General features: G+C 40.9%; 1 protein-coding gene and 1 long non-coding RNA gene across 2 annotated transcripts in view; one reads left to right on the top strand and one right to left on the bottom strand.

The window, feature by feature from the left end:
* Positions 1-3,272: 3,272 nt before the first annotated feature.
* Positions 3,273-22,256, bottom strand: LOC138961787 (uncharacterized). Its single transcript, XM_070333461.1, has 7 exons — positions 21,837-22,256; positions 21,151-21,290; positions 10,135-11,123; positions 8,903-9,745; positions 7,612-7,871; positions 4,761-4,826; positions 3,273-3,652 (listed from the first exon to the last, which is right to left on the bottom strand). The coding sequence occupies exons 1-7, from the start codon at positions 21,984-21,986 to the stop codon at positions 3,527-3,529; spliced, it is 2,574 nt and encodes an 857-aa protein (XP_070189562.1). The 5' UTR covers positions 21,987-22,256; the 3' UTR covers positions 3,273-3,526.
* Positions 17,787-22,889, top strand: part of LOC138961794 (uncharacterized) — a 457,147-nt gene continuing 452,044 nt past the window's right edge. Inside the window, exon 1 of the long non-coding RNA XR_011454308.1 lies at positions 17,787-18,256. This is a non-coding gene — a long non-coding RNA (uncharacterized lncRNA). The remainder of the gene's footprint in view (positions 18,257-22,889) is intronic.

Genomic DNA, 22,889 nt, shown 5'->3' with positions numbered 1-22,889 from the left:
TGACAATTTGGAAATCGGCCTCGATAATTAGATTGCGCGAGAACATAGTGTTTATGATGCCATGCTTGGTGCCAACTTGGTACAGGTCGTTGTGAACCTTCAGGACCACCCCAGGCACGTTTCTGCAATCAAGGCGCCCACGATCAAACTCGCTGACTGGAACCAGCACGCCGTCGTTTTGCAGCAGTGGAACCAGCTTGGCTCTTGTTGTTCGCAGCATTTCAGCACGGCTTGTTCTTGTCCTTCACGTGCATCTTGTCTGCACTGCGTCAAGATGCTTGCATGATCTTCTAGAACTGTACTTGAAGTGGCGGCCCCTCCAACTGCACCTTCCACCCCTGCATCATTTTCAGTTGAATTTTGTGACCGAGTTCTTCTAGAGCTACACTTGAAGTGGCGGCACCTCCAACTGCACCTTCTACCTCTGCATCATTTTCAGTTGAATTCTGTAGACCGAGTTCTTCTAGAGCTGTACTTCAAACGAATACGAAATTGTGACCTTTTAGTTTCCATGGCTGGATTTGGCTAGCACTGACAGTCAGGTGCTGGTGTGAAGTAGTGACTGAGAAAGTTTATCTGAAATGCTTCAGTGTGATTATTATCTCACTTGTATCACAGTTAGTACTGTTCACAAGTAGTTAGTAATGTTCACAAACTTGATATGTTGTCACCCGCAACGCAGTGAGAGGCGCGCACGCACGTGGATGATTTTGGGTTCAAACAGACTGACTATTGTAAAACAGTTAGACCTTAGAATTGATTTGACACATTAGGCAAGGATTTTGCCTATTCTGTAGACATTTTTGCCTAAATTGTATAGTAGTCGGTCGTGCCTAAATCGAAACTTTGCCTAATTTCACGACTTAGGCTGCCTAATTTATGCAATAGGCAGCCTAAATCATAACATTTCACAAATTAGGCAAATATCAACATTGATTTCACAGGTTAGGCACAGCCGTTGCCTATTTCACGAATTAGGCAAGAGACTACCTAATTCAAGAACTTAGGCACTTTCAGGATCTAGGCACGACATATACAGTGTGCAGACACCTAACATTTTTTTGTGTTACAAAGGTCCAGGTATGCCCATATAATCCATGTGAAATTCTAAACGTTTTATACCGGCACTGTTGGCCTAGTGGTAAGGCGTCCGCCCCGTGATCGGTAGGTCGTGGGTTCGAACCCCAGCCGGGTCATACCTAAAACTCTAAAATTGGCAATCTAGTGGCTGCTCCGCCTGGCGTCTGGCATTATGGGGTTAGTGCTAGGACTGGTTGGTCCGGTGTCAGAATAATGTGACTGGGTGAGACATGAAGCCTGTGCTGCGACTTCTGTCTTGTGTGTGGCGCACGTTATATGTCAAAGCAGCACCGCCCTGATATGGCCCTTCGTGGTCGGCTGGGCGTTAAGCAAACAAACAAATAAACAAATCGTATAAACCAACCCATGTAAGCCCCTTAAATTTGACTTTTTGAAACGTTTTATTTCATCACTGTTTGAAGTGCTGTTTTCATTGATATTTGTGTACATTCCTGCTAGAACCCCATTCATTTTTGACAAAACTTTGCTCTGCCTCGCATATTAATTGCTGATTATGCCTGCGTTCATTTTTACATTTAGTCAAGTTTTGACTACCGGTACATGTTTTAACATAGATGGGGGAATCGAGGCGAGGGTCGTGGTGTATGTGTGTGTGTATAGATCAGTTCCGAGACAACTCCTGGACCGATCTTCATCAAACTTCACATGAGAGTTCCTGGGTTTGATATCCCCAGACCATTTTTTCTTTTTTGATGACGTCATATCCGGCATTTAGTGAAACTTGAGGCGGCACTGTCACGCCCTCATTTTTGAACCAAATTGGTTGAAATTTTGGTCAAGTAATCTTCGACGAAGCCCGGACTTTGGTATTGCATTTCAGCAAGGAGGCTTACAAATTAATTAATGAGTTTGCTCATCAAAGTTGTCATTAAAATGAAATTGTCGCAAACAGATTCAAAATTGATTGCATCGTATTTTTCATCAAATTCTGAATCTAAAAATATATACATATGTTATGTTTACTCTTAAAATGTGATCACAATTAACGAAAATAGGTTAATTAGTACTACGATTAAAATGTAAGAAATCGATCCAAAAAATGGTTCCATCTTATTCTTTATCATTTCCTGATTCCAAAAACATACAGATATAATATGTTTTATTCAAAACAAAGCTCAGAAAGTTAAAAAGAATACAGAAAAGCTTGCTTTCCTGCTTACCACAGAAACGGTCATACACGTAAAATTCCACTTGTGCAAAAAACACGAGTGTACGTGGGAGTTTCAGCCCACGAACGCAGAAGAAAAAGAAGCTTACCACAGTACGCTATTGCGCTACTCTGCCTCATCAATTTCACTTCGTGTTGCACGAGAAAACTGTCGCGATGATTCACGAAGCTGTATTCAAAGAGCTCGTCTCGGTTAAAAAAAAAAAAAGCAGTGCGTTCAGTTTCATTCTGTGATTTTAACACCAACAGCTTGACTAAATGTCGCCTTACGTGACTTGTTTATTTTTTGAGTCACTTGAGAAAAAGTGACTCTATGTAATCGGTCAGTGTTAGTCTGTCCGGCCGGCCGTCCGGACGGCCGTCCGGCTGGCCGGCCGTCCGTAGACACCACCTTAACGTTGGACTTTTCTCGGAAACTATCAAAGCGATCGGGCTCATATTTTGTTTAGTCGTGACCTCCAATGACCTCTACACTTTAACGATGGTTTCGTTGACCTTTGACCTTTTTCAAGGTCACAGGTCAGCGTCAAAGGAAAAATTAGACATTTTATATCTTTGACAAAGTTCATCGGATGTGATTGAAACTTTGTAGGATTATTCTTTACATCAAAGTATTTACATCTGTAGCCTTTTACGAACGTTATCAGAAAAACAAGGGAGATAACTAGCCTTTTCTGTTCGGCAACACACAACTTAACGTTGGGCTTTTCTCGGAAACTATAAAAGTGACCTGGCTCAAATTTTATGTGAACGTGACTCATTGTGTTGTGAATAGCAATTTCTTCCTGTCCATCTGATGCCTCATATAATATTCAGAACTGCGAAAGTGACTCGATCGAGCGTTTGCTCTTCTTGTTTACTGTTAAAGTAGTAAACCACAAATCAATTTGTTGACTTGCAGCCACTTTTGCATTGCTTGCCCAATAGCACACACAGAGAAAATGTTCAATGCAACACAGAATAATATCAACTTTCGATCTCTCATACACACATATGAAGAAAATTCATATTACAGGGTTTTTATTGAAACAAGGCACACGTAAACACGATACCCTGGGACAAAATGCATACATTGTATGACTTAGTTTTATTGTAGCATTATTCAAACACACACACACGCACACAATGCAAATGCAATTAATTACAGGATTGTTTTATAAATGTTTCATCAAGCACGCAGGCACACACACACACACACACACACACAGCATTCGTTCTACTGATTTCTCAGACACATCATGATAAGTCACTCGTTTCCTACAAGAAAGTTTCTGTTCGCATCGTCTCATATAATGAGCACAGCCGAGTCAAATGCAAGGCCGAGCCTGCTCCACTCTTCCCTCTGGCTTCATGCTGTATGTTCTGTAAATCCTGCTGTAAAGCCTGTGAATATAGACGAGAAAATTATGATTAAAATCCACAACAGCCCGTTAACACAGCGAGTAAGACAGAGAGATAGAGACTGAGGGAGAGAGACAGTGACAATGACATTACTTTATTTAACGAGGGCATAAACAAGAAGAGAGAGAGAAAGAGAGAGAGAGAGAGAGAGAGAGAAAGAGAGAGAGAGAGAGAGAGAGAGAGAGAGAGAGAGAGCCCAAAATATGCCACCTTCGAAAATGCTAATAATCCCCACATGTGTTCAGCGAATTACTTCATATTTGGTGTGGTTTGGTTTAAGATGTGGGATGATAATATAACAAAGTGTTCAGTATGTAGGTCAAGCGGTTTTATTTGTACACTTCTTAAAAAAATATTTTTCAAATTCGGAATTTGCCTTAAAAGTAGGTTTGACACTGAGCAGTAGCCACACTCATCCGACTTGAACCCTCCAGACTCCCTGTAATTGCTGTTTCAACTCATACATTGTCTGAGGATGGTTTTAATATGATAGGTCTATAAGAAAAACCAACAGTTTAAAATCTGGAGGACAAAATCGTGTTAGTGTGGCTATACTCAGTGCCAAAGCTCACGTCAAATAAGCATCTGCTTGAGTTCGTGTCCTAGCTGCATTTTTGTCAATTGTTTCATGTCATGTATTTTGAATAAAATTGTGTTTAAACCAAACCTCACATTTTTGAGTCAATACTCCAATTTTGAATAAATGTTTGAAAGCGCATAACAGTCAGACCATGAAACATACAAACTTGAAACTTTGTGAACTTATTATCCCATAGATCAAGCCAGTGTAAACTAAATATGAAGTAATTCGCTTAACAAATTTAGGAGTTATTAGCAGTTTAGTGGGTGGCATTTTTTTTTTTTGGGGGGGGGGGGGGGGGTCATCTTGAACAATGACCTGTTTGATGACATCTGACATATTGTAAGTCAAACATAGCTGCAGCATTTCCACTCACCAGAAAGCAAAAACAGAAACTTAAGGAATGAAATCTGGAAAAAGACACTTGTTTTTACTTTGAATATGCTCTCATATAACTAAATATAAATGCAAAAATAAATAGGCAGCTATCAATAAGCACATTCACATCACCTCTGTCTTCCTCAGCATCTTGTGAAACTCTTGGACACAGACATCTCTCTGTTGTCTGGGTATTTTCTGCACACAGAGAAACAATCATAAGAATCCAAAATCAGATAAACTGCCAACGTTCCAAAATTCAGAATCAAACAACAAGAATTGTATGCTATTGATACATCTAATTATTGACAAAACGAAAACGCTACATTTAGAAATGTAACAGAAATTCTAATATCATTTTCTCAGATTTATCAAATGTAAATGTAAGTTTTTGTTCTGTCAATAAATTGATAATCAAACATTCCAATAACATACAATTCTTATTTGTTTAGATCATAAAAATCAACGAAAGTGTACTGTCAATCAGGTATCTAAGATCACAACACCCCCAGCACATTATTCCTACACATTATCCCTGAATGTAAATAAGGCCAAAAAAAAAATTGTCTGTTTAGGGTAACCCGACCGACCCTATCGATTTGGCGCCGACCCAAAAACTTTTTTTTGATTTAAAAAAAAAAAAAGAAAAAAAAAGAGGTAAAAATGCTAAAAAGAGACATTTGGCGTTTCATTTAATATACGTTAGTTTTGAAACATGTATTCATCAAATATAAGAAGTGAATGTTCAGCCAACATAGCATTTACACACACACAAAAAAAAAGAAAAAAAAAAAAAAAAAAAACTACCTACCTACCGACCCTACTTTTTTTGGTCATGTTACCCTAAACAGACAATTTTTTTTTTTTGGCCTAACAAACCAGCCAGCCAACCACAGAAACTTATATAAACACACATCAAAACAAATCAGGCTAAACCATCACAACTGTGACAAGCTGACAATACTGAAGTATAGCTACGGGAACTCTTCGTCTTTTAAGTTAATATATATTTCAGTCAATAATTTGCCTTTACACTTTAAATAAATCATCTCCAACAACAAATTTACACTGCATGACAAGATCATTTAATGAAGATATTTCGCCCTTTCAAAGCACTTCAATAAGTAACGCTGATGGGGTCTATGTCGACCAAAAGAGTGGGATTCCCTGTAGGTGGAGTTCCTGGAGGGGGATTCCCTGTATACAGGGAATACCACAGGATTTAGTTCCTGTAGCGTGTCGCTGATATCGCTGAAAGTCACGTGATGCTTGGCGACATCGGTAGAATTTGATGTTTTTCAATCTTTTTTGATATTTCTTCGAAATTTGAGTATGGTTTGCAAGTTTTATTGCAAAACTCCACCCTGTGGGATTCCCTGTATACAGGGAATCCCCCTCCAGGAACTCCACCTACAGGGAATCCCACTCTTTTGGTCGACATGGACCCTATCAGCAACAGTAACTCCCAAATTTAAGACGTCCTCCTTTCTCTGGACATTAAGACACCCCCTTTCTCAGATCTTTCTTTTCCTTTATTTGGTGTTTAACTCTTACCAGTTCGCTCCCTTGCCCATCGTAAGCAAGCTTACGATGCCCCCCCCCTGTAGTTTTCCACTGACCAATTATCTAATTATATATATTTTTTATTTTTTATTTTTTAACATTGGATGGGTCGAACAGTGGATAAACTCATATTTAAGACACACTTTATGACTGAAACAAGCTTGGTTTTTGTTATAAGTTAGTTATAGAAATGCATTATTAGGCACACAAAAAAAAAAAGTCTGTTAACGGTAACATAGGCCAAAAAATAAGGGTCGGTAGGTCGGGCCTTTTTTTTTTTTATTTCCCCAAAACATATTTTTAAGTTATTTTGCCAAAAAACAAAGGCCCCCCCTTTTTTTTTTTTTTTTTTCAAATTAATTTTTTTTTCCAATTTTATTTTTCAAATTTTTTTTTTTTTTTTTTTTTTTACCAAATGCCAAACAAAAGTCTAGGGTCGCGCGAAAAAATAGGGTCAGTCAGGATACCGTAAACAGAATATTTTTTTGGGGGGGGCCTTAGGCATGAAACGTCCAACTTTGAAATTTGGGTGGGGGTATTCAGGTGACAATAACTTTTTTGTTTATCAGCAAAACTCTATAAAACTTTGCTATGTTATGTAAAATGAATGCCCAAACAGACTAGTTAGCAGCATATCTAAAATAAACTGAACACAAAAAAATTTTCTTCTTTGTGTTTGTCACGTGTTCCAAAAAATGGGCGTACAAATTTCAACAAAAATCATGTTGTCACCCCCATAAAATTTTTACCTTTAAAGATAGCACAATTCTCTTTGCAAATATGAAAAGCTTATTCATTTTCCTTTCATTTGATATGTAACTTTTTATATTTCATTTAGAATATGACCCCAGATAGCCACTCGGCAAGTAGGCACCAACATCACTGTAAAATATGCCATAAAACCCCCGAACTGGTAAGAGTTAACGTCGTTTTCAACCGTTCAAGGTTATATCGCGACAGGGAAAGGGGGGAGATGGGATAGAGCCACTTGTTAATTGTTTCTTGTTCACAAAAGCACTAATCAAAAAATTGCTCCAGGGGCTTGCAACGTAGTACAATATATGACCTTACTGGGAGAATGCAAGTTTCCAGTACAAAGGACTTAACATTTCTTACATACTGCTTGACTAAAATCTTTACAAACATTGACTATATTCTATACAAGAAACACTTAACAAGGGTAAAAGGAGAAACAGAATCCGTTAGTCGCCTCTTACGACATGCTGGGGAGCATCGGGTAAATTCTTCCCCCTAACCCACGGGGGGCCCTTTCTCAGATGTTCTGTTCATAACAGGTCTCCATAAATTTACATCCATTTTAAATTTAAGACTCGCTCCATTTCAAGACCTCAATTTATCAAAATTTTGAAGGTCGTAAAAGGGGGGTTCCACTGTGACAGAACTGAATATTTTCCTGTACCTGCATTCTCCTCTTTAAGGCCAGACGAGCTCTAGCAAGCAGTAAAATGTCTGACGACTTCATGACCACTGTCCAAGTCTTTTCCTGAACCACAGCAGGATCAACCGCTCCCGGATCCACGGAAACGGTCACGATAGATCCACAGGGGGCCTGTAGAACGACGGATGAATGGGTCAACGAGCTCAGGTCCGACTGGCTGTCACCCAGAACTGAGAGTAGAATGTCCACTGGTGTTGACAAGGCTGAGCTCTCGGCTGACACTATACACACAAATCATAGTAGAAATGATTGTTTTAATGCATATAACTGTGACAGATTTTGATATCATGAACAGGAAGTCCTGTTCCCATTAAAGGTCCTTGTCTACATTTTTATACCGAAATCGCCATTTGACCATTAAAATGCAGAGTCTATTATTTACAATTATCAACAATACACCCCCTTTCGATCAGGAAAGACGAAGCCAGTGTAGCCGTTTGAAAATTCATTGTAGTATTCCAGCGTAGTACTCATAGTAGGATATCCCTATTTGGAAAATGCCAAATGAAAACTCCTCTCAAATCCCGTGCATTTCGTGCGTTTAAAAAAAAGCGTGGACAGCGCTCCGGTGTCAAACTGTTGCTGCACTTGTTTGGGCGTGGCTATAAGCATAATGACATGAATTTGCTTGGTCAGTATTTTTAGGCAAAGCACATGTTCTCAGCAAACAGAAAACAAAATATTGGAAGCGTGAGTCACGCTACCCAAAAACAAAATCTTTTCTTACATATTTTATTTTTTCTATAACTTTTTTCCCCATGGTTCATTCATCATCTGACATAACGTTTTAGCGAAATCTAACCATAAGATTATGGAAAAAAATCAAAAATGTAGACGACCACCTTTAAAGCCTGAGCTCTTGGCTGACACTATACACAAAAATCCCTGTAGAAAATATTTTTTCAATGTATATATATATCTAAAACTGTCAAAGATTTTAATATCATAAACTGAAAGTCCTGATCTCATTAAATCCTGCTGCTTTATGTGTTTTTACAATGCTAGTTGTTACAAGCCTTTAAAAAATAAATGCAACCTCATCTTCTCCACCCCTGCAGAACGTACCCTCCTTCCTTTACAAACTAAAACAAACAAAGAAATAAGTAAACAAATGAACAAGTAAATAATAATTGAATTATGAACAGAATTAAATACAAACTAAGAAAAAAAAGCCCATCTGTACAGATCTAGGCAATCAAATTCGTAAAAAATATATCACAATTAATGACATCTGTTGACCCAGCACCATTACCTTCTAAACTTTCAGAAATACTGTAGCTTTGACCAGACAGCTTCTTCTCTGCATCAGTTGTTCTGCGACCAGAACCCTTCAGCTCTGCCACAGTCTGTCTAATGACACACACTGGATCTGCAACTTGAGGAAGGACAAATCCGGGCTGCCTGAGATGTAGAAAATGAAACAAATCCACCATTGTTTCTCTGAGAGGAACGACTAATCCACTCTGCAAAGCTTCAGATTTTCCGGATTGGGCGTGCAGAGACTGGGCTGAGAGCAACACAAGTGAAACATTGACCTGTAGTCCTGGGGAGCTGGGTGAGTATTGAACAGGAATTTTGAAATAAACAGTATGTCCTGCTTCTAATCCGTTTGACAATTTCATGGCGTGCGATGACGGTGGTTCGTTATGCTGTGGACACTGTGATTCTGATGATCGCACACCATTCACTTCACAGAGTGTTGCGACCAAGCTCCAATCTTCAGTCAAAGCCACGCCGCTCTGATTGGTCACTTTCACTGCCACATGATACTCTACTGCATGGTAGCCCACTTCTGATTGGATGCTGACCTTGCTGCTGATTGGTGCTGCTTCTCCGCTGGTATTTGCATGTGGATGGTGAAAATTAAGCATATGAGATGCTAGGTTTAGTTGTTGCAGAAATGCGTTCATTTCTTGTTGTCTGGTTTTCAGGTCGGTGACCTTGGCCTGGTTGACGTCCACTCCCAGTAACAGTTCTTTGAGCGATGGCTGATGAAGTCCTGTGCTCCCTTTGTTGTCTTCCGTGGCTTGTACTGATGTGTCAAACTCCACTAGGTCTCTGTTGACTGTTTCGCAGACCAAAGTATTTTCTGGTCCTGGAAATAAAAATAATCAAGAAACTGAATATTGTTAAATGCTAAATAATATTCCTTAATAATCTGAAACTGTCATTGCTAACACCTGCGCGTATAGCTGATAACTGTATTTGACAATGCATAAGAAGTTGTGAATTCTACCATATAAAATGATCAACAGCTTAGTAATAAATCTGCTGAATGTTTTTTCAATTGATCAAGTATTGCAATATTATTGACCACTTCCGGGAACAGACCACAGAAGCATAATGAGTCTTAGTAAATCTTGAGATACTTGTAGTACCATTAATACATCACTTAAAATCAACGAGTGTTGCTCTCTCTCTCTATATTGAAACATAGGTGAATTTTTATTTTATTTTACATTTCAATGCTTTAAACCTCCTCACCTGACAGCCACATTGAGGAAACAGAGGCGCTGAACAGCTGTTCACTGTTCACATCAACTCCAAACTGCTTACATTCACTACCCTCATCTCTGCACAATGTCAGCGAGCACTTGGAAATGGTGTGTCCAGAAGAAACGAACACTGTCTGATCTCTGCTGCAGCAACACTGCACTCTGCTGGGTAAGGTGAACACAGTAGTTACACCAAAGAAGTCTGTTGTGACAGACCCCTGTGTCGGCATTACTGCCATCAAACAACACTTTCCTGAGGCACCCACAACTAACACAGCATCCAATGTTGAGTGAGACGATGGCGCCATAGTCAGTCCCATACTCTTCTGCAGATCAGCTGCGATGGATTCTCGTTCAGTGAGTGTTCTGTTCACTTTGATGGAGAGGATGTCCTTCACTGGCGAATCCACAGTGCACAGCAGTCGCCAGGACGACACAGGGTTTGATGTCGTCAAGTCTACAGGATGACAATACACTGAGCCATCAGGGAGACTGTATAGCAGTGCAGAGAGATTTCGAACTGACGACTCCCAACCAAATACTGATGAGAAGAGATGCGGTGGTACGAACATTTGTGATGAAGAAGAACAGTTTCCATCACTGGACACTACAACTTGTAACTTTGGTGACTGTTCTTCAGACTTCAAACCAGCAGAAATTCTATGGGTGGGTAGTGGTAATTTATGTGCAAAATTGTCCGGATTTTCAGAGGAAAGTCTGTTCATGGGGTAAATAAGTACAACTGCTTCTTTTGCTTCCAAGCAAGCCAAAGCCAGGAACTCTTCTGTGCAGCAGATACCAATAACCTTTCCACTGCAAGATACAATTTTGTCCTTTTCACACATGTCACACACATTGTGCTCGTCTGGCCCCTTGTTCTTTGGGATGTCAGAATCCTGGAAAGTTGGTTCTGGGTCGCTCAGTAGGTCACCAAAGATAGAATGGTTGCAACCATCAGGCTCATCAATGTCCATCGACCTGGAAAAAATCATGTATTAATCAATCATTTTGATCTTGTTTTAGTCTTATCAAGTATGCTTCCCAATAGATGATTTGGTGAAATAAGCCTGTCGGGTTTGTATGGGTTGTATAATGTCACGTGGGAAATAATGTCATGAGGAGAAACTTTCCCACGTGACATCACAGGCCAGTCACTAGGGAGAGGGTGTGTCTCCAGGCATGGGAATTGAAAGAAGTAAAAAAGGCTGAAAATCTGTAAGTAATAGCTAAGTCGACAGCGCGAATCGCCTTGCCTTACTAGGGGGGTCCGGGGGCATGCCCACCCCCCCCCGGGAAATTGTTTCTCTCCTAAGAACCCAAATGGTGCAATTTGGTGTCATCTGAGCTCCAAGTTTGCCATTAAATTCAGTTTTTAGAACCATTTTTGCCTCCCCCATTTATTTTTTCGGCGGACACTTTTGCTTTTTCGGCGGAACAAAAAAAATATTTTGGCGGAAATTTGCCTTTCGGCAGACAATTCCCATGCCTGGTCTTACTCTGAAACACCTGTACAGGAAGCACATGTCAATTTTTGTCCAAGCAAAAGCAACAGGGGAACTCACTCTTTCCCAACCCATACAAACCCGACAGAGTTATTGACGGAATCCATCTCTTTCAATGACACTGGGTGGCCGAGTGGTAACGCACTTGCGCTCGGAAGCGAGAGGTTGCGAGTTCGACCCTGGGTCAGGGCGTAAGCAATTTTCTCCCCCCTTTCCTAACCTAGGTGGTGGGTTCAAGTGCTAGTCTTTCAAATGAGACGAAAAACCGAGGTCCCTTCGTGTACACTACATTGGGGTGTGCACGTTAAAGATCCCACGATTGACAAAAGGGTCTTTCCTGGCAAAATTGTATAGGCATAGATAAAAATGTCCACCAAAATACCCGTGTGACTTGGAATAATAGGCCGTGAAAAGTAGGATATGTGCCGAAATGGCTGCGATCTGCTGGCCGATGTGAATGCGTGATGTGCAGTAGTACCTGCCATATCCGGTCACCCATTAGTCATTGCAAAGGTGACCGCAAATATCAGGTGGCCGTTCATTACAGGCCCCCTCCTCCTCCAAAAAACCCCCCAAAACACGATCAAGTTTTCATGAAGAAAAGAAAGCGATCATCCACGAGCCGCCGATTCATTGTCTCTGTTAGTTTTGCTTTCGTTTATACATCTTAATTATTTGCGTGTTTAACTCGATCGTCCTGGCTAAGCTATTATTTCGTATGTTTCTATGTGTGTTGTTTGGATTATTATATATATATGTATTTGAGTGTCAGATAAACAAGTGTTTCAAACTCACATCAGCTGTGATCGATCCGGAAGTGACTGCCGTAAATGTACATGTATGCGCATGTCTGTATTTACAGTTTGCGCATGCGTAAGTATTCATGTCGTCTGCTCGTGCTGTGCCGTCTGTGCACACAACACACACACACACCACAGGCGCTCGCCCGCGAAAGTGGCCATTAAGTGAAAAAGTGGCCGTTAAGTGGCCGCTCCTGTCGAGTAAGAGGGGCACCTTATGGCAAAAATCAGTGACCGTTGACCGCGTCAGACAGGTTAACGGCCATTAAGAGTCAATTATAGAAGGAAAACTCATCAGTCATGGGAAAGCTGGCCGCTCCGGGCAGGTTCACGCCCACGAAAGGGCCGGAAATGGAAGGGACTACTGTATTGTGTAAAAAAATTCTATCTCACACGGCATAAATAAATCCCTGCGCCTTAAATATGTGCGCGATATAAATTGCATAACAAAAAATAATTAACAAAATAAAATAAAAAATCCCTGCGCTTAGAACTGTACCCACGGAATACGCGCGATATAAGCCTCATATTGATTGATTGATTGAAAATGCATATTTTTTTGATCCAACGCATTGTTCTGACCCCTGGTCAAAAACCCATCCCATAGTTTGGACATGTAGGTCTCCTGGCAGAACAATTTTTTTGTAGCCAGAATATTTGCAGGGATGTCGTTAGGCGTCGGACATCGGACATAGACCGATTAAAAGGCTCAAATGTCCGATTCACATAACCGCATGGCGGGGATATAGCTCAGTTGGTAGCGCGCTGGATTTGTATTCAGTTGGCCGCTGTCAGCGTGAGTTCGATCCCAGGTTCGGCGGAAATTTATTTCACAGAGTCAACTTTGTGTGCAGACTCTCTTCGGTGTCCGAACCTCCCCCCGCGTACACTACATTGGGTGTGCACGTTAAAGATCCCACGATTGACAAAAGGGTCTTTCCTGGCAAAATTGCTTAGGCACAGTTAATAATTGTCTACCTATACCCGTGTGACTTGGAATAATAGGCCGTGAAAGGTAAATATGCGCCGAAATGGCTGCAATCTACTGGCCGTATAAAATTTCATCTCACACGGCATCACTGCAGAGCGCCTAGAACTGTACCCACGGAATATGCGCGATATAAGACTCATTGATTGATTGATTGATTGATGGCGGTCAGATGTCCTATCGTTTTGAACTTCTTCTTCTTCTGCGTTCGATGTTATCGTTTTGAACTGAGCGCGGTCATTGACCGATAAGAACTCCATTCCTTGGGACAGCGCGTTATTTGATAATTTTCCTTTCATAATAGAAATCTTCAAAGAGCGACCGAGCGCTCTCGCGTACAGGTGGACTGAAGTTGTGCAGTGCAGATCTTGCGTTTTCCGAACCGTTTGCTGTATGAGCCGTTTGCGTACACCCATCTACAGCACACTGAAGTTAGGAGTACGGGAGACAACTCCAACTGACCAAGGCTCCCGTCTGCTTTAATTTGCTTTCAGTTAGAGATTAAGCGCACGGCACGAAATTATGCCACCAAAAAAAACTAGAGCCTGGCAAAGAACAACAAAAGCTGAACACGTTTGGCGTTTCAACTACATCCTGTGCTACATTAGGGCCAAGAGCATGGGAAAATTCGGCTAGCAATAGCATCATTCTGGAAAATGACAGTGCCAATGACAGTGTCGCCGCTGAAACCTCCATAATCACGGAAAGTAAAGTTTCGTGACTTGAAGATGGTGACGTCGGTACAACAGGAAATTCACACAGACGATCTTTTAATAAGGTTAACTATTCATGGCTGACCTTGTTCAGTACTAGTTGGTTAGAATTTGACAGCAAAGAGACCATCTATATAGGCACACTGTTTTGTCGAATATGTTAAAGGCACAGTAAGCCTCCCGTAAACCATCACAGATACGGTCAGGCTTTTACACACAGTACAAACACCCTTTCATTTAAACACTCACCGCTTGAGAACATCCTAGGTGCCCTCTGTAAAGAGCGGACAATTTTCAAAGAATTTATTTTTGCGTGGTTTACAGACCTGTTTACTTTAAACCCGAAGCAAGAGTACTTTCCCAAACAGTTGTGTATTTTTCAAAAGGTTGGTGTACTTTGCAAGCAAAGCCATATGGGCTAGGGAAAATGTACGCGTGGGTGCAAACGTGTTTGTGTAAGAATAGCATGTCTTGTGAACACCTTCAGAATTTAACTCCTTCCAATACAACAGGGATAAAACAATTTTATTTACCTGTCAGTTTGTAGCATTATAACCAGTGTCTTCCAAACAGATTAATAATGAAAAGATGAACTTCGTGAAATAACATCTGCTGTTGACAGTGGCAAGTTCATTTTTACAATCATCTCAGAAAACATTGCTTCAGCACGGACTACAGCCTTTTCTTCTGGCAGGATTAGCTTTGCGGGAATGAACTTTATAATTCCTTGGCAGCTTTCAGCGGATTTCTTTGTAGCAACCTTGTCCAGGTGAGTTTTGGAACTGCAGTGTAAGTCGTTCGATGTCATATTTCCCGGCATTCTAGGCAATGGAAGTTGAAATCTGATTTAGGCCAACAGTACTTGCAGTGTGCATGACTGTTTCCCACAGTAGACTCCACAATTCCTGGCTCTTTCTTATATTTCTCCAAGAAAATGTGCTGCTTTTGCTGTTTAGACTTGGTACAGTCACCCGAAACTGGCAACATTTTCTGCTTCATTTTGCCACGATTGTCCAGACGATCGCACGTGCCAACAACTGAATGAGGTTTCCACAGCTGAAGACTCGCTGTCAGGGTTATCTCCCTTAGACCGAAACCGGTATCAGTTGTACCATCCCGTAATCAGCACACCAACACCGGAAAACGTATTCTAGACTTTTTCTTAGTCGTATTTTGTGCGTGTGTCGCGTATTGTCGTACCGATAATAATTTGGCGTACAAAATACGCCCAAATCGTACTGGTAAACAGGTCTGGGTTTATCTTACCCCTGAGCCATCATGAACCCGTGTGATCCTGTTTCCCTTTTTCACAATGTAGTCGTCAGTTAGTCATTTGAATGAGACTCGATGTGAGCTTATCTACAATAGCACGTTTTTATGCACGAAACAAACGGCTGTGGTTCACAAGAACTCTAGCGATGGCTATTGACTGTTGAGAGGAACGGCGATATGCATAAACCGTCGTCTGCTACGATCCTTGCGTGACCCTGCTTCCGGGCTTTTCTTTTTTCAAACTTTCACAACTTCGAATTGTACTGATCTCGTCTTGATGAAAAAAGAATTCTTTTATGATTAAAAAATGTTTGTGTAACAAGCTGTCAATTTATTATTTAGATTTTAAAAGTTAGGTCTCGCGCAAAAACGCACCACAGTCCAAATACATTCTGATAATCATCTATCCACGGCTATGGCCAGTTTACATCGATAGAATGAGACCCGAAGGGAAGTAACTCATTTTTGACCTGAGTTCAGGATGGGTCCAAAAAGTGTTGGAGACAATCTGCAAAATTAATTCTTTAAAAATTGCTCGCTCTTTACGTAGGGCACCTAGGATGTTCCCGTTTGGTGAGCGTTCAAATGGAAGAGTGTTTGTACTGTGTGTAAAAGCCTGACAGTATCTGTGATGGTTTACGGGAGGCTTACTGTCCGGGCGTGATTTCCGGTATTGAATTCCGTCCAGCACCAAAACGAGGCGCCATTGTTGCAGAGGAGCAAGTCCACGAAAATAAATTCTTTGAAAATTTCTCACGCTTGACAGAAAGCAGCCAGGATGTTCCTGTTCGGTGAGCGTTCAAATGGAAGTATGCTTGTACTGTATGTAGACGCTCGGGGAGCTCTGTGGTGGTTTACGGGAGGCTTACTGTGCCTTTAAGACAAGTCGCGTAAGGCGAAATTACTACATTTAGTCAAGCTGTGGAACTCACAGAATGAAACTGAACGCACTGCATTTTTTCACAATGACCGTAGTCCGGCGCTCTTGCAAAACGCAGTGAAACTGAAGAGCCTGTTTAGCGCGGTAGTGGTTTCGCTGTGCTGCATAGCACGGTTTTCTGTACCTCTCTTCGTCTGAACTTTCTGAGCGTGTTTTTAATCCAAACATATCATACATATGTATATGTTTTTGGAATCAGGAACCGACAAGGAATAAGATGAAATTTTTAAATTGTTTTTAAATTGATTTCGGAAATTTTATTTTAATCATAATTTGTATATTTTTAATTTTCAAAGCTTGTTTTTAATCCAAATATAACATATTTATATGTTTTTGGAATCAGAAAATGATGAAGAATAAGATGAACGTAATTTTGGATCGTTTTATATAAAAAAAATTTAATTACAATTTTCAGAATTTTAATAATAATATTAATAATAAATGAGCATTTATATAGCGCAACATCATAACTTTACAATTATGCTCTTTGCGCTTGACACATTTAAAATTAAAACACAGTTATACAAGCATTTACATCTACATTCATAGTCAGCAACGCTTAATTAAAAGCATACACCATCAAACATACATTACAAAAGATTCTTCCACTAACTAAGTAATAAAAACATGAATAAAATAGGTAGTGAAAACAAGGAAATACCAGCTGAATACCCTTAATCCAACAGAACATGTTATCAACAATACTGAAAACAGCCCTAGATGTTTATATACATTATCACATTATCACCAAAACAACAAATACACTACATGTAGCCTACTGATGGACTGAGAAAACAAAATCAGGGGTTGTATTTCTTGAAGAGGTGCGTTTTAAGTCATCAATTAATTTGTAAGCCTCCAAGCTGAAATGCAATACCAAAGTCCGGCCATCGTCGAGGATTGCTTTACAAAAATGTCAATCAATTTGATTGAAAAATGAGGGTGTGACAGTGTCGCCTCAACTTTTACAAAAAGTCGGATATGACGTCATCAAAGTCATTTATCAAAAAAATGAAAAAAACGTCCGGGGATTTCATACCCAGGAACTCTCATGTAAAATCTCATAAAGATCGGTCCAGTAGTTTACTCTGAATCGCTCTACACACACACACACACACACACACACACAGACACACACATACACCACGACCCTCGTCTCGATTCCCCCTCTATGTTAAAAAATTTAGTCAAAACTTGACTAAATGTAAAAAAGCTGTCAGGAAATCATGCAGTTTGTGTGCCAATCAAAGTAAGAGTGCTGAAGTTTTTGGTTTTTTTGCTTTTTAGTTTGTTTGTTTCTTTTTTGTGTGTTCCATTTGAAACAAAAGTAATAAAACAATATACACACACAATGTTGGTGCAATACTGTGCACATGATTGTCTGTTTTGCACAAAATGATAAGGCCAAAAATAAAAAATAGTCTGTTTACGCATAGACCAAATAGCCTGGACCGCCAACTAGCTCTCTCTCCGCTCTTTCTCTCTATTACGAGGTAGCGGCCACCCCCATTTAGGAACGAAGAGAGGTACAGAAAAGCGTGCTATCTTTCTCAGCGCAACTACTACCCCGCTCTTCTTGGCCTTTCAGAAATCAGGGGGATGTCATATCCGGTGTCGATTGTAAACATGGACGAAGTTGCCGAGGTAAGTTCTGAAAATGCTAAAATAAACTCAGCTAAAGTGCATATGGAACATGTTTTTCGATGAGTTTTGTTAAGTTTAGTTTGGAGTTTTGGAAAATCCAGTTCATTGTCACCTCCCATTGTCACAAATAACTGGAGCGTGCTTTCTTTTCACTGTCTTTCAAACCGGACGCTAAGCGCCCCTGTGAAAATCGAGCGTCGTAACCTCGAAGGGTCACGTGACGAGTTGACGGTCCAGGCTATTTGGTCTATGGTTTACGGTAACCCGACCGACCCTATTTTTTTCGCGCGACCCTAGACTTTTTTTTGGCATTTGGGAAAAAAAAGAAAAAAAACCCACGTAAAAATATGGTTTTTTGGAAGAAAAAAAAATAAAAATAAATAAAAATCCCGACCTACCGACCCTATTTTTTGGGCCTATGTTACCGTAAACAGACCTTTTTTTTTTGGCCTAATGTCCTATTAAAATGTTTGAAAGCAGTCAAATGTCCTATTGATGCCGAAGAGCTCAGGACATTTGTGACCCTCCACCACGGAATAAGTCGCATGTCACCTTTGCATGATTTTCATATTTTTACACTTTCCTAAAGAGTTTTTTATGCTCTATCCAGTGGTGAAAACCGTTTTTAGAAAAGAGCGAAAACTGTTTGAGTTATAAGCCTGTGACTAAGGTGACCCTCACGCTGTTACCATACACTCTCCGGACTTATATCAAGCCTAGCGCAGAACCGCGCGAGGTGACATGCGACTCATTTCGTGGTGGAGGGTCACATTTGTCCTAAAGGTATGAATTTGTGGCAACATCCCTGCATTTGGACCTTTTCATATTTTCACTCCAAGTTCGAGAGACCTATTGTTTTACGAGACTGGGGAATACACTGACACACACACACGCATGTATACACAGTGACACGTACATGCTCACTCATCAACAAAAAGACATTAAATTTAAAAGGAGAGTGAAATAACTGTGCTTCAGATAAATATATTATCCTTTACATTTGTTGAAATTAAGCAACGATGCTACAGACTTGAGGTTAAGATGGTACCATACCTTCTATAATTTAAATTCAATTTTCCGTGCTTGATACAGTAACGTTGTAAGTGTAACTTTTTGTGTGTGTAAGCATCAGTTAATTCTTGTTTTCTCTTCCAATCCCATATATATACTTTATCTACAAAAAAGAGACCGAACTCTTTCAAAAGCAAATACTGAATTAGAAAGAGAGAGAGAGAGAGAGAGAGAGAGAGAGAGAGAGAGAGAGAGAGAGAGAGAGAGAGAGAGAGAGAGAGAGAGAGAGACAGACAGACAGAGATTCAGATTCAGATTCAAAACTTTAATACAAAGGGATAAAAGTTTTAGGCGATGCCTAATCTTCCAACCTGTCCCTTTTAGACATACATGACATTATACATTACATTTCATATATTTATATAACATGTTTTAAACAGCCAAACGAATAACTAATTAATTTTTAATCAGGTTAAAACTAACAGCTTAAAACTGAAAAAAACACAAGAAATTCCTCCGAGGTAGGAAAAACACCCCCGTCATTACCATTCTCACTGCCACCAACTGAGAAGGTTATTTCCCTTTGACCATTAATATGTCCCTAGAGCTATAAGTCCTTGTAGAATCTTAATCCACCAATAACTCCCTAACCGTGTGTTTGACTGGTCCCAATTTTTGTAAGGACCGTCTCAGGAATGTATAGAACCTGTTCACCAAGTTTGGTGACGATCGGTCCGTTCATTCTTGAGATCTAGATGCGAACACAAACACACAAACAAACAAACAAACACATCGACCGAATCCTATACACACCCTTATACCGGGGGTGTAACTAGCTATAATAACGTAGTTCATGGATTAATAAAATGATGATTAAGATGTGATGCAGTAACAGTTAGGATTTTAAAGTGTAGGGAGAGAATTATTTTTGACAAAGATATTTTCGAACATTTTTTTTAAAAACGAAAGGGTTTGACATGTTTTACAGTACATTGGAAGTACCGTAAAGTACCTTGTAAGCGCCCAGTATCGAGTAAGCGCCCACCCCCCACTTTTAGTCCAAAACCGTGCATAGGGTATAGTACCTTGTAAGCGCCCACCCCCCACTTTACACCATTGAAATCAGGGGAAATAAAAATTCCGCACTTGATCTGCTAGTTTTGTGAATGATTTCCCTTTCTTGCAAACCCTATCAAACGCCTGCAAGTCAATGATTACAAGATGCCGCGGATCAAACTGATCGTACACCGTTGCATTTAAGCTGTCAGCTCTTGACTATTTGGATAATAACGCCAATGGAAATGTAAACAGCAAGTGAGTTTGGGGTAGATAGAAAAAGGATACGAGAATCGCGATACCCTGTTACGTCACCAGGCCGGAAAGGAAAAGAAGAAGCTCTCTCTCTCTGATCTCTCTCTCTCTCTCTCTGATCTCTCTCTCTGATTTCTCTCTCTCTCTCTCTGTGTGATCTCTCTCTGATCTCTCTCTCTCTGATGTCTCTCTCTCTCTCTCTCTCTCTTTCTCTTTCTGCCGAAAAAAGTCTTTGGCCAAGTAAAATAGACTGCTGCCCATATCCAGAAGACGTACCCCTTGTTCAAGGGAAATAGAGACACAGTGCGGCCAACAGCGGCACCTCTGCAGACAAGAAAAGGATGCGACGACATTTGTCTCCCCAAGCTCTTCTAATGACAATACGAACAAGAAAAACAATGGAAGATGAAAAAAGAAAGAAGATATGATTACGAAATGATCAAATATCACATTTCTTACTGAAAACTGCTCGTGCATAGGGTGTAGTACCTAGTAAGCGCCCACCCCCTACTTTGGGTCGGAATTGGTGCACAGGGGGGGTGGGCGCTTACAAGGTACTTTACGGTAAATTCCACACAAGCGATCCCCAGTACTCAGTAGGATAAACTAGATTTATACAAATCAATGCGTGGGAGCGGTAGCGTAGAGAGAGAGAGAGAGAGAGAGAGAGAGAGAGAGAGAGAGAGAGAGAGAGAGAGAGACAGAGAGACAGACAGACAGACAGAGACAAGAGAGGGATCCAGGGACAGAGTGCCAGGGTATTTAAACTCTGGGAGAGATGAGGTGAAACAGTGAACAACCCAAAATAAAATTAAAAGCCTTACTCTGTGCCGCCTGTCTTTTTCAGTGCGAGAGTCTTTCTGTAAACTGATCCCATGCAAGTGGACACCCAAATCTGCCACGTCCCATCCTGACCTCTCTGCAGCTCAAAGGCAGTAGGTTTCCCTGGACAGCACACAATCACCTGAAAATGTGGAAAGGAAATTACAATGGTAAATGTGATCTCGTACTTCACTCACAGTTGGTCGCACATTTCTGACAATGTGACATGAGCTCCTAGGTTTGTCCCATTACTTTTGTCAGCTCTGAACACGTGATCTACAGTACAAAACAATCGCAAAGCGCTGCATCTATACTAAAGTAGCTCATGATTACAGCTAGTTATCAAAAAAGTAACTCTTTGTGGTACTGTTGAACTTTAGCGTTGTAAATTCAGGAACGGTTTTTTACTGCAATTGAACTTTTAAGCCTCTAATTTTGCAGAACGTTCACTCTAAAGTTCAACATTACCCAGTTTGTATTCAATTCACTAACACTAACAGTACACATTTCATCAGAGTTTCTGATTTTCATAGTTATTTCCATTTGTAAGTCAGTTACTGAACACTGAGAGAGAGAGAGAGAGAGAGAGAGAGAGAGAGAGAGAGAGAGAGAGAGAGAGAGAGAGAGAGAGTGCTGGAAATGGAATGGAAAAAGGAGAGAGCGGGAGAGGGAGAGAGATGGTGGTAACCTCTCTTGAATTGCCCACGAAAACATGGATCTTGCTGTTCACAAGTCTGGCAACTAGGTGGCAGGAAATGTTCGCATCAAACACCCGGATACAGCCTGTGTGGTCATACGAAGCCGAATCTGCCAGTCCAGTCGTCTGCTTCCCCGCCATTTTGCCCCGATTGTGCAATCAGAGTTGCTTCCCCTGGATAGGAACGGGAACTCGCTCAGACCTCTCTCTCTCAGACGGACAGACAGAGACAGAAGCACAGACACAGACAGACGCCCCCACATACTGACACACACACACGGACACGGACACACACACTGACACCGTCGGGCACACACACTGACACCTGCACTGACACCTGTGACACACACACTGACATACCCGGCCCGGCACAGTGACACCACTCAGGTGACACTGTCACACTGACACACACGTACACTACACACACACACACTGACACTGACACACACACACAATGACACACTGTGACACACACACACACACACACTCACACACACACCCGGCCCACACTGCCACACTGACTGACACACACACTTGGACACGGCTGCCACACGTGACACACTGACACACACACACACACACGCACACACACACACACACACACCGTGGCACACACGGCACACACACACACACAAACACACACACACACACACACAAACACACACACACAAACACCGTGCACACACACACACACACCTTTAGGAAGCAACTCGATTTGATTATTTTTTTTTTTTACATCATGATGTGTTCGAGGAATATTGGATGCTGTTATCCACCGCAAAAGCATGACGAGATCCATATCTTTGCACTTGATACCTTTCACGCGAAGGAATGTGAATTTAACAGTATTAACAAATAACTGGGAGGATTTTCAGACAGATTATAGGGTTAACATGGGAGACCTAATTCTCTTTTTTCCTCCTCACAGAAATGACGATTTAAACGTCCACGAAGACAGATTAAATCGGGAATTAAAGTATTCTGTATTGCGGCGAGGCTTAGTTCGCGCTATGACATGGTGACCCCTTTTTACATTTAGTCAAG

The sequence above is a fragment of the Littorina saxatilis genome, linkage group LG3 (genome assembly GCF_037325665.1).
Source record: "Littorina saxatilis isolate snail1 linkage group LG3, US_GU_Lsax_2.0, whole genome shotgun sequence".
Classification (NCBI taxonomy): Eukaryota; Metazoa; Mollusca; class Gastropoda; order Littorinimorpha; family Littorinidae; genus Littorina; species Littorina saxatilis.
The sequence above is the reverse complement of the archived record's forward strand: the minus strand, read 5'-3'. Positions and strand labels throughout refer to the sequence as shown.